Here is a 12,792-nt window from a genome sequence, read left to right on the forward strand (position 1 = left end):
AGCTGGTGGTTCTTGGGGATTTGAACCTTTCTCCTGAAGATGTTTGCTTTGGGCAGCTCAAGGAGTTCATGGCCTCCATAGCCCTGTCCCATACTGGGGAGATCACACACTAGATCTGGTTTTTATCCTGAGGCAGTTCCAACGTGATTTGGTGCTGGAGGATATTATTGTCAATCCATTGTTATGGAGAGATCACTCTCTAGTTGCCCTCTGACTCACTGGTGCCACCCATCCCTTTGCACATTAAGGATTGTTGTTAGTTTCTGTTTAGGTATTTTCATCTGTTACTTTTAATTGGTCTCATAACTTTTTTTCTTGAAACCATATTCCAAATATCTAAATTTGCCTTGCTGTATAATGTGTCATATGTAAGGGAGCCATTCCTGCTTAAATTTGGTTAAATTCCTATCATTAATATATACTGTCAATTTTGCCACTGCTGCATATTCTCCAATTTTGGCCTCCCAATCTGCTGTCATTGGGAAGGTTTCTCTTTTCTGATGTTGTGCCAAGTTTGTTCCTGTGGCTGTTAAAGGTGTGATGTTTTTCATTTATATTTTCTAGAATTATACCTAATATCTGTGGTTTCAGTTTACATTCTATTTTTAGGATTTTCTGAATATTTTGATGTATTTCTTTCCAGTACTTTTGAGGGTTTTTGACATAATCACCATATGTGGTAAAACATTCCTTCTCTATTATGGCATTTCCAACATTTGTTATTATATGATTTGTCTGTCTTGGTAATTCTTGACCAAGTTATATACCACCTATGGAATTTTTCTATATTGATTTTCCCTCGTAGCTTAGAGTGAATTTTATTAAATTTATCCATAACTCTTCCGACTGTTCTATGTGATTACTTCTTTAAAGTTTTGCATCCACTTTATCATGCAATGTATATTTTGTTCTATCTCCATGTCCTCTTTCAATAACAGTTTATATATACATCCTAGCAGATGATCTTGGTTTTGTAGAAGTATTTCAAATTCTGCTATCTTTCTCAAGATTGCTCCTTCTTTCTTGAAAACACGTTTTATTCTTCCAGAAGTTTGTAAATACATTAACCATGGTAAACTCCTATCTTCATCGAATAATTCTTCCTATGACTGAGTCACATACATATTGGTGTATAGCTTGCACAATAATATAATTTAAAATTAGGAAATGCAAGTGTGGAAGAGCAGGCTGCTTAGCAAAATTGCAGGCACCTGTGTTGCCTCCCTCCCCTCCTATTTCAGCCTTCTCCCCAGCGTCAGCGCGGCAGAGTTGCTTATAAAAGCTGCAACCTTGAAACAGGTGGGGGAGGAGAACAGAGAAGATGCATGTGTTTTGGAAGTGCAGCCGCCGCCGCCGCCACCAAATGAAATAAGATATTTTTCCTGCACAGAAACTGGATGGTCCAGAGGAAAAGAAGTACAGAGGCAGAGCAAAGAAAAGTGCAAGTATAAAAGTGCAACATGCAAAGTTGGAAGTACTCTACATGCTGGCCAGTAACAGAGAAGAAAAAAGCAGAAGAAATTCCAGAGAGAGAGAGAGAAGAATTAAGGCAGAACAGTGTTTTTCAGAAGAAAACTTTGTTATAGAATAGTTTTTACTGTCACAATGAGCCTAGCCAAGAAAGCTTGTTTTTTTACACCACAGTCTTCACAAATATATCCAGTGGGCACTCCTGAGTCTATTTTTGCTTTACACTCATTTTTTTTTCTTTTTCCAACCCCACCCCCACCCCCAGAAATCATAGTAGAATAAATGCAGCATTTCCAAATTATTCACAAAAAAGGTTTTCAGAAAATACAGAAACCTGTGAAGATCCTAATATTGTTTCTAACAGTATATAAATAGTAAAATACATGCACAGAAGAAATAATGCTAATTCCATGCAGTCCATATATGCTACTATCATGAAATCCATAAAACTGAGGTTTAATCATACTTCAGTTCTGTCCACACTGAAGGTATAGTTGGAAAAAGTATTAGCCCTCCCCCCCTCAAAAAGCTGAGAATATACCTTGGACAGGTATTTATTATCAGTGCTGATTTTAACTACTGTTATACGACTAGGAACAGGCCAGTGAATCTTGTGATTATATATTGCCCATTACAGATGTACAAAATGTTTCAAATACTCTGTTTTGAGTTTGAAACAGTTGTTCAATCTTACTAGAAATGTCCCAGTGCTTTCCAAACAGTCCAGAAGTGTTCTGAGATTAAAACAGTCTTATTTTGAATTTGAAACAGATGTTTCAAGATTGGGCTATTTCTGGTAGGATTGGAATAGATGTTTCACATCAACATTGGAATATTTTACACATTCTCTACAGTCCATGCAGAGATTCTCCATCCATTTCTGCACTAATCACACACTGTTTAATTAAAACTAAGGGATACATGGATACAGACAATTTCTTTATTAATTTTTTTTTTAACCTGGCTCCAATTCTTTGTTAGCCTTAAATATTTGTATAATCACATCCTTAACCATAGTTAAGACAGAAAGGGGTAATTCTTGGGGAAGGAGAAAGCATATGATACCACAGCCTATTCCTGATACTTAAACTGCAATTTAAAAAACATTTTTATTTCTGTCCTGCCTCTTATTAATCTTAGGAAAATGTTTAAAGCATAACACACTTTTTCTGTTAGCACCTTAGCACTGCTTTACAAAGGTTGCAAGGGCTAAGGCTTAAAAATATATTTTATATTTCTGGGTTTTTTCCAATCAGCAGGCTGACTCAAACTCAGTCATTTCCAGAGAAAAGTTCTTCCATTACTAAAGGCACTACATAATTTACAACAGAATAGGTCTATAAATAATTCCAGTAACTGAACGTACAGAAAAACAACAGCCATGACAGAGTTGTCAACAGCAGTCCAGCCTTATCATTAGACAGATGTAAACTGCATGAAGACCATGTTGCAGATGAATGTGAGATAGACCACCAATTACTGTTTTTTTTAATTGTTCACCTACATGTCTCCCCCCAAAATGGCTGACATATACGTTTGTATCAATATACCAACAATTTAAAAAATTAAACCGTCACAGCCATCGGACAGAAAAAAACACCAGGGGCCAGGGGCAGCATTTAGCAGCTAGAAGCCAGTACATAGGGAAGGAGTATAGTGACATTACATGAAAGATTAACGCCATAATTATATTTCACACATAACCAGATCCAATACCACTTTCATGGATCTCAGTTCTTCCTCAGCAATTGGACGTTTCAAGTTTAAGCCATATGCTGCGAAGGATGGCTTTCTGAAACTTTGTCATCCAGCTTAACCATGGACAGGATTCTATAAACTGAAATGACTGAGAATATAATCTACACTAATCAAATCCGCAGTACAATGTGCAGTCCTAACCTTATTTGCAGTCCTGGTCATGATGATTGTCTTCTGTTCAAAACAGAAAATCATACTGTACACTTTGGAAAAAGCTGTGTCTTAATACCAGATGTGTTTTAGGAAATGCACTGGCAAATCAAAGAGAATAAAATAGAACTCCTTGCAAATCCTGAACTCTGTGGAATCAATTTGGCCCCCTCACTGTTCACCCTAACTTCAAAACATTGAATACATATAGCCAACATGCATTAGACCCCCTACTACCAGCTTTTGCATGTCTTACAATTTCTCAATTTTTAGTAAGCATTCTATTAAGGATCATAAATTCATCTACATATTCTATTTCACCACTTATGAACAACAATTCAATTCATTTTCCCAGTCAAATATGGTCTAACAACTACCTTGGTCTTTGATACATTCATTTTCAGAACCATATTCCTTGTTGCATCACATAGTCTAACATTCACTATGACTCATTGGGGTTCTCTGTCAAAAACACAGCCTCATCTGCATAGAAAAATGCACATATCTTCACTTCCTAACTAGTACACCTCTAATGTCACCATAGAAATTTCTTATACATTTATCTATAAATACATTAAACACCCAAGGGGACATCACACATCCTTTACCTACTCCATGATCAATGTTCAACCATTCTTTTAGCCTTCCATTTATTTTCACACATACCACTCTTACTACATTTAATAACCAACCTTCAATTCTATATGTGCAAGTTGGGGATGCTCCTGGACACCCAGTTTGTCCTGGAACAACAGGTGAATTCTGAGACTATGGCAGTCTTTACTTAGCTTTGGCCGATGTACCATTTCCTTCTCTAGAGCAGGACCTCTCCCCTGCTAATTGATCTACTGCAATGCACTCTATATGGGGCTGCCCTTGATGAGTATTTGGAAGCCACAGCTGATTATGGGTGCACCTTGAGGTACCCACATGATCCCTCTACTCTGAGAACTTCATTGGTTGCCAATTGGCTTCAGAGTGCAATTCAAGGTGCTGGTTGCCATATTTAAAGTCCTATATGGTTCAGGGCTTGGGTGTCTGTGGGGACCATGTTTTCCCAATAACATCTGCCAGCCCAGTAAGATCCTGGGTGGGCTCTTTAGGTATCCCCCTGCTCAGAGACTGCCATCTTCAGAGGCACAGAAGCATGATTTATCAATCACAACTGAAAAATAGCATCCTGTCAGCCTTGCGAGGTAGTCCAGACAAGCACACACAGAAGAACTAGCTCTACTTTATTGTAAGGTTACATTAACAGAATCTTGCAAGTCTGAAAGTACATTTCTCCCCCATCATGTTTACAGCCCAAGAATCTGGGGAGGGTCCCTTCTGAGACATTTGCCATGCCCACATTCCTTCTGCGGACTAAGCTGCCTCTTATCTGACCATTGCCCTGGCTGTGGCTCTTCTCTCTGTCTCCCAAGGTCATTCCCACATACCAATACACCCACACACGCCCACATTCAAATACCCTCTTCTTCCTGGTCTTTAGGAAATCCGTGAAAACCTAGCTGTTTCATCAAGCCATGGGGATCAGTTGGCTATAACTGTCTGTTTCAAGGACGAATTAGTTTCATTTTTCAAAGTATCTCTTCCAGTTTTATGTTGTTATAATCATTTTTTAATTTGCATTGTTTTTAATCCCAATTACATCAGAGTCAGCTGATTGGAGCTGTTTACAAGCCAGCTCCAGGGGAACTGTACTAGCTGCCAGTCTGTTTCTGGGGTTCAGAGGGCTAGTTATAACCTTTGAAGTCCTACGTGGCTGGGGCTTGGGTGTCAATCTGACTGCTTCCCCACAAAATGTGTCCTGCGAATGGCAGGAGGGAACTCAGAGATATACATTCTTTGCAGGAGGTCCCCTCCTGTGGAACACTTCACCACCAGACATAATATCCACACCCTTGCTCCTGATAGTTAAAAAACTTTTTTTTTCCTTTTTTGAAAAAGCATTTGGGAACTGAGGGGTCAGTAGCTAGATATAGTTGGGATGAATAAGGGCAGTAATACTATGAATTGCTGTTGTTAGGAATGAATTAGGATACCATTTAATGGTTTATGGTTGTGTTCGGTTTTACATGTTTATTATATTCTAATGAGACTATACTTTTGCTTGTGAGCCACTTAAGAGTCAAATTATTAAAGTATAAACACATTTTAATAAATATTCTTACAAAACAAATTCGGTAATTCAAACCTATTCACTTTATCCTTTACTTTCTTTAAATCACAAAACATACGTTAAATTTACTATCTCACAATTAGATACGTTTTTAATTTATTAAAGAGCGAAACTATGGCCTGCACACCCCTGCCTTTATTGTTGTTTGTTCACCCTGTTTTCTGACAATTTATAGCATTCATTTCAATTCCATTTTCAACACATCACTGTTATTCCTATACAAATGCCTAAAATACTCCTTCCTCTTGCTTCAGCTTCATTCATTACTTTTATTTTTAATTTTACTTACTGTGCTGGAGGCCCCTTGTTTAGCCCTCTTCATAGAAAGATCAATTGATCTCCAAAATATTTCCAGCATTTATTCGCATCATTTTATCCCATCAAACCATTTATAAACAAATTTAGAAGTGCCAATCCCACTTTGAACACCTCTCCCGTTTGAAAATTGTTCATTTACCCTTTTATTCTTTAGCCTGTTACCAATCCATTAGAGCCCCTGACCTCTTATCCAACAGCTGCTGAGCCTGCTCAGGAGCGTTAGTGAGGAACTTTATCAAATAGTTTCTAGAAGTCCAAGTTACCATCTCTGCTTGTTTACCTGCTTGTTGACACCTTCAAAAAAGACTAGAAGGTTGGTGAGGCACATTTTACTCTTGCAGAAGCCATGCTGGTTTCTTTTCAGCAAGGCTTGTTCTTCTATATCTTTGAACATTTTTTACAATCAGATGAAACCCTTATTTACTCCATAATTTTGTATACACGGTAGCCATTACATGCCTCCACAAGCCCAAATGCAGGTAGGATATGTGAATACACCATCTTCCTACTCAATCTCCCAGTAACGTATATTCAGAGGCACATCGGCTCCAATATTATCTCCAATATAGAGCCATTTAATAGTTATTAGTAGCCTTATCCTCCACTACATTGTATATTTGCCCTCTGAATTTAAATCAGTAGTTATTGCTATAACTTATGGAGGCAAGTGCCATCTTTTGAGTACGTGAGCTATATGAAGAAGTACTTCCTGTTGTCTGTCCTGACTCTCCTACTCTTTACCTTCAATCAGTGTCCTTGAGTTTGAATACGGTATCTATGTATATGCGTGTGCATGATTTTCAAAATATGACAATTCTGTACATATGAAAATCACTGTGTATACCTCTATAAACTACAACTAATAATTGCTTTCTAGTCTAATGCAAAACAACTGACATGTATCCTGTATAACTTGTATGTTGGAATTAGAGTGTTTGTTTACATGAAAGGAATATAATGCTAAGCAGAGGGATATTGATACAGATGATAAGAGTATACTGATTGTGCTGTAACAGGAATCTTTGCCTGGCTGTTTCTTCTGTTTTCCTTATAATACTTTTTAATATAAAGAGGGAATATATTAACCCCCACAGTTGGCCCATCCATGAACAATGCTGTTGTAACACATAATTAATTCAGGTTAATAACCTGTTTCTGCCATGGAAGTACAACATGTATGGACTCATCTGTAGTTGATGGTCTCATAGCAACTAGTGCAAAAAATCTTGCCGCTTTTACAAACTGCATTCTTGGATTGCTAAAAGATCAACTTGAAAAACAAAAGTTTTTTTCATGGGCAAAATTTCACAATCTTCAGTGCTATTTGCTTCCTGGATGGAACTGGCCACTATCACTCTCTATAGTCATAATTGATATCACTTTGTTGTGAATACAGAAATAGGAGAGAAGGTGGAACCCTAACCCCAGCAAACTGGTGTCTCAAAACAGTATTAGAGGACTGAGACAAGTCCTTAATATTAAAAGCCCCCATATCCAAGAACTCAGCCCCTGTACTCTAAAAGGATGGCAGGGAAGAGTTAACCCTTTCTTCTCTGCCGAACAAAGGCCTAATATCTTTTCAACCTGGTGCCCATCTCTGTGAAAGCCATGCCAACTGCAAAAGAACTGAGCCTTTAAACCTGGCATCTTGGTCTCCTCCATTCCCTCGCCTACCTACTTTGAAAGAATTCAGTGCATGATTCAGTGCACAAAGTAAGAGGGTCCATAAGCATATGCAGAGCGCCACTCTGTTATTAATGAATATCTGCAACCTGCCATTGCAAAGCTGGCAAGAGGAAAAAAAATCCCCTGCCTCTCAAAACATGTCATTGTCAGACTTACGTGTTCATTAGGAAATTAACCACTTCCTGAATAACAGCTTATTTGAGAGGTCAGAGGCGACTCTTAAGAAACCATCCAGCCCTTTCTTGGAAGGATAGTAAACACAAGCGGAGAAGAGGCCAACATAAATGAAAGCAGCAAGAAGGGACAGGAGAAGAGGGCCGGAAGCTCCAGGACGAAGAATTCTGGCGGCAGCAGCCGATCTCTTTGCGACAAGCAGAAGAGTTAAGAGAGCGGCTGGTCACCCAGGAGGGGCAAGAGACGAAAGCTCGCCATAGCGAAAGGATCAGGGGAGCAACGTCAACGCGGCTGCTGCGCGGAGTCCGGGCGCGGGAAAGCAAAGCAAAACAACATGGAAATAGCCCCCACCCTTCTCCTGGCTTCCTTTGGGCGAGGCCGAGCAAGAAAAAGCAGTGAGCTCAGGCTGCAAATCACCCTCTTTAGCTGGAGAGCGGGCAAGTCAGAAATAGCAACAGCAAGGACGACGACCAGCGGCACTCACCGCCGCAGCCTGAAGGAGGCGGGAGGCAGCCGCTCTTGCCCCTCGGCGGCGACGCTGCGTACGTGAAGGCTGCCTGCCCCCTCCCCGGGGCGCTTGTACTTTATACGTTCACAGCCAGGTCGTCCGCGCACTGAGCGCAGCCCAGGCTCGCGCGCCCGGCGTCTTACCTTTCCAAGCCCGGCCCTGCAAAGGGCGTTCAGGTTTGCCGCCTTCTCCTCCGCCTCTGCAGCACCTGGAGACCGACATCCGTGCCGCGGCTGAGCCGCTGCCGCCGCTCCTCGGCGCTGCGCCGGCAGCCTCGGTCGCCACGCCGGGCGCGAGGAGGAAGGACGGGAGGGCGAAAGGCGACCGCGCGCTCGCAGCCCGAGCCCGCAGAAGTGCGCGGGCAAGGGGAAGCCCGGTCGCTACGCCGACCTCTGGCGGGGAAGGCTCCTTGGCGGCGGCCGCAGGAGCATCCTGCTGAGGGCGCAAAGCCCCACCGGAGGGTCTCCCGCTCCTCGCCGCGGAGAAAGGGGGCGTGCGCACTCCAGCCGCTGGTGCGAGCTGGTTGGAGAGAAGCGGCGAGGGGCGGAGAAGCGGGCGGAGAGAGCCGCTGCCGTCCTCGCTGCCTCCTTCTGTCCCGAAACGCCTCGTGTGTCGCTAAGAGGAAGGAGGGCGGCCGACGCTCCAGGTCAGTTCGTCTTTCGCCTCCCTCGGCGGTGAGTCGGAGGCGTAAGGTATTCACACGTGAATCTCGCCTCACCCACCTTGACGCACACGAATCAGAGGCTTTTCTCCATCCGTCTCCGGCGCGTCGATGTGGTTAAAGGCTTTAAGGGCCGTTTCCAGGGTTTCCGCCTTCCACTCAGCAAAAGCAAACGATTTGGGCTTTTTGTGTGTGTTGTCCGACATGAAAAAGCTTGGAAGTTACGATCCGATAGTCGGCTAAGCGTGTAGAGGTCAGCTTCAAACCTGGTGATGGGGATGCGCGCGCACACAGCCCGCTTCGGCACGGCGGAGACTCGCGTCGCTTGGTTATATGTCTGCAACAATTAGATCAGAATGCTCTAAACTGGAAATGCATGTACTTCGACGACAAAGAACCTGCTTTGCAAAAGTGATGCTTGGAGAAGCTGGGGATGGAAAAACCTTGTTGAAATCTGGAGAGTCTCCAATCAGTGTGAACCATACTGAAGTAACGGACCAATGATCTGATCCGGTATAAGGAGACTTTTCATGATTCTAAAAGAAAACATCTGGATATAATAAAAACAACATCACACTTCTGTCAGGACCACCCTTCTTAAAGGGGACACTTCCCTGCAGGAGTGGGGAACCAGAGTTTGGGTCTATAAAACTCTAACCAATGTAAAAAACTGTCAATTACTGTGTGGGTTGTAAACCAAAATATCTGGGGGAAATAAGATTTCCCTATTGTAAGGAGCACATCTTTGCCCACTGACTCAGAGAAGTCCCACTGCAATAGTTAACAAGGTGGCAATCAAGGCAAACTAAGAAAAATGGGCTTTTACCTAATCATAAGCAAGGAAGTAATACAAGAGCAGGCTGTTCTTTGGTCCAACTAGATGAAATCTGGAATAGGGCCAGAAGACTTTATGTAGTTTTATAAATAGATGGTTAAAAATCCCCATGATCTTATGGGGGAAAATACATGTTGTTAAAATGAACAATATGCCAAGGTTGATACCTATCTTAAGGGTTTCTTATAGTAATACCTATGAACTATTTTAAACAGTATGGTAAGATATTGATGAAGATTTCAGATTTTTAAAAAGTGCTTTTTAAACATCAAATTTATCAAATTTAAATCTTCTCAACATCATATGAAAATGACAATTTTCATATGATGTTGAGAAGAAGATTTAAATTTGATCCAAAATGTAATGAGAAGTCAACATTATGGAATAATCCAACTCTTAAGACTGCTGGCAAACCACTTTTTTAGAGTTCATGATTTTAAAAAAAGCCCTTTAGATCAGATTATTGCTAATCAGCTTTTGAAGACTGATGGTTTGCAGAACAATTAGGAATGATCACTGACAACTCATGCAATTAAAGCATATCTTGACTCTAAAATTTCAGCCAGATGCACAAGCTGCATCTGAAGTTCCTGAACTATTAACATTAGTAAAGTTTTTGAAGTTTCTAAACCTGTAATTAATGTTTATTTACAATTGAAAAGTTGTATTAAAATAGGTATGAGTATTTTGCAGGTAATTTGGAATAATGAGTTATAATATCCCATTTTAACAAGACACTGGTTTGGGGACTTAACAAATGTTGAATTGTTATAATATGGCTTTAAGATTAGATTAATTCATGTTATATTTCAAGTATATTGGATATCTTTGAAGATGTACAGTGACAGTTGGGTTTCATCCTCTTTATGTTGGAGACTGAGTATGTCAAAAGGGACTCTGACCCATATGTTTTGGCCTTGCTCTACATTGACACCATTTTGGTTTCATACTGTTGTAAATTGAGTGCTCAGAAAATAAGGAATGAAGAGGTGAATGCAATGTTGAATTATATTCTGAAAATCTGCAACCTATCAAAGTATGAAGAACTCTGGATTTATTGTCTGTAAAATATTTTATTTTAGTGGAAAAACTAGTATGTGTGACTTAAAATGGAAGACATGCTTATTCCATCTGCATATGTTCTTGTGTGTGTGTGTGCATGCGCATGTGTGTTGACTCCTGGCAATAACATGAAGTCCCTTCAGTTTTCTTGGTAACATTTTCAGAAGTGGTTTGCCTTTGCCTTCTTCTTCCTAGGGCTAAGAGAGGCTTCCTAGGGCTAAGAGAGAGTGACTAGCCCAAAGTCATCCAGCTGGCTTTGTGCCTAAGGCAGGATTAGAACTCACAGTCCCCAGTTTCTAGTCTTTGTCTTTAACCAATGTCTTTAACCACTACACCAGACAGCTTCTGTGTCTGTGTGTGTCTGTATTTGACTTGGACACCACTCAGTTCCAATCAACTCTGGGCAGCTCACAGAATAAAAACAAACAACAAACACAATCCAGATAAAAAAACAATGAACAAGATGAAGAATCCAGTCAACAGCAACATACAGACACCCTGCAAGAAGTTCCAACCACCCTTTTCTCCAAAGCCTGGAAGAAGAGCCAGATCTTTAAGGCCCTCCAGAATGACATTAAGGTAGGAGCCACCCAGATCTTGGGGGAACCTTATTCCAGAGGACAGGCCCACAACACAGGAGGCACGTTTCCAGGATTCTGATATCACTCCTTGATCGAAGGAACAAACTTGGTCAAATGTATGCAAACTTATTTATTGAACCTGCTGCTGCTACTGCTGTTTAATCTGTACATTTCAGTGAATATAGTGGAGTATCTGTTACTTTCAAAAAACAAGCAGTGTATGAGCTGTGATTTTTTAAAAATGCAAGTTCAGGAGAAATAGGATGCATTAGAACCATTGTGAATTTCATATAGCTCTGCATGCACCGATATGGCTGCCTATATTTCATATCCATTAACTGGCACACATGCATTCTTAGAAAATAAAAATGACGTATTCAGTGGTTTGTTTAAAAAAGCACTGTTTGCCCTGAAAAAAAGATCAAGGTTAGTTGGGAGATGAAAAAGAACATTATAGAAATAGAAGTGGGAGTATCTTGAAGGGCAAAGTGGGGAATGAGAGATTTGGTGCACATTTGCCTATTCACATGTTTTTGAGCATCACCAGTTGGCCTTTTATGAAATAGCCATTTTGTTGCATTTGTGGGGGGCAAATACATGATTTAGTATTTGGGCTTCAGGTTCCACCTTTGGCTTGGTCAAGTTACTTTCAACCTCATCAATTTGTCTTCTGGCACCTGCATGTTTTGTGTCTGGCCAAACCTCCTACGCCAGTGCTCTTCCAAACATGCTCAAAAAGATTGGGGATGTTCCTGCAGACAGCATTCCAAACTCAGTGCCAAAATTGAAAGCTCTCATCCTTTCACAACTTGTACATTTTATCACTTTTGTCTTTGTTCCAATACTGGAACCATCTCTTTCCCTATTAATATACATAAATATGTATGACATTGAAACAAATTTATTAATCAATCTGACAAGCCAAAAAATCATCTTCATGGTTTCTACAATGGAGGAACTAGCAAAATAATATTTTATTCTTTGCCAAATGCATGCTGTATCACAGCTTCTGTAGTTTCTACTTTTGCCATACTGATTGAGGTCTTCTTCCAAAAACATGACTGATCCAGCCATGCCCAACCTAGTAGGAGGATGGCAGAGTTTGGGAAGCCAGCAGAAGTTGGGGGAGAAGCTGGCATAGACCCACGCAGGTGCAATGGAGTTAAGGGGTACATGGACAATATCATCATTGGCAGTATGCATCATTGTCATTGCTGTACTGCATCTCCAGGAGCTACTGCTGGGCTGATCTGTTCTCTTCCTGAAACCGACCCACATTCTCTTCCTAATTTTATCTTTTCTGTTTCCCAATCTGGTATCTTCCAGATGTGCTGAGACCCCAACCCAAATAGGGTAAGACTCTCATAGCCCCCACCAAAAATCACTGAACACTTCCTGTAAAAGGAA

General features: G+C 40.9%; 1 protein-coding gene across 1 annotated transcript in view; it reads right to left on the bottom strand.

Annotated features, from left to right (window-relative positions):
- The window catches only part of PFKFB4 (6-phosphofructo-2-kinase/fructose-2,6-biphosphatase 4), an 83,947-nt gene extending 75,056 nt beyond the window's left edge, over window positions 1–8,891 (bottom strand). The window contains exon 1 of the mRNA XM_088134086.1: window positions 8,390–8,891. Coding sequence (XP_087990212.1) covers window positions 8,390–8,468 — 79 coding nt within the window. The 5' untranslated portion in view covers window positions 8,469–8,891. The remainder of the gene's footprint in view (window positions 1–8,389) is intronic.
- Between the last annotated feature and the right edge of the window lie 3,901 nt (window positions 8,892–12,792).

The sequence above is a fragment of the Python bivittatus genome, unplaced genomic scaffold, assembly GCF_059951505.1.
Source record: "Python bivittatus isolate LINGU-HERP-01145 unplaced genomic scaffold, Pbiv_v1 ctg000080_np1212, whole genome shotgun sequence".
Classification (NCBI taxonomy): domain Eukaryota; kingdom Metazoa; phylum Chordata; class Lepidosauria; order Squamata; family Pythonidae; genus Python; species Python bivittatus.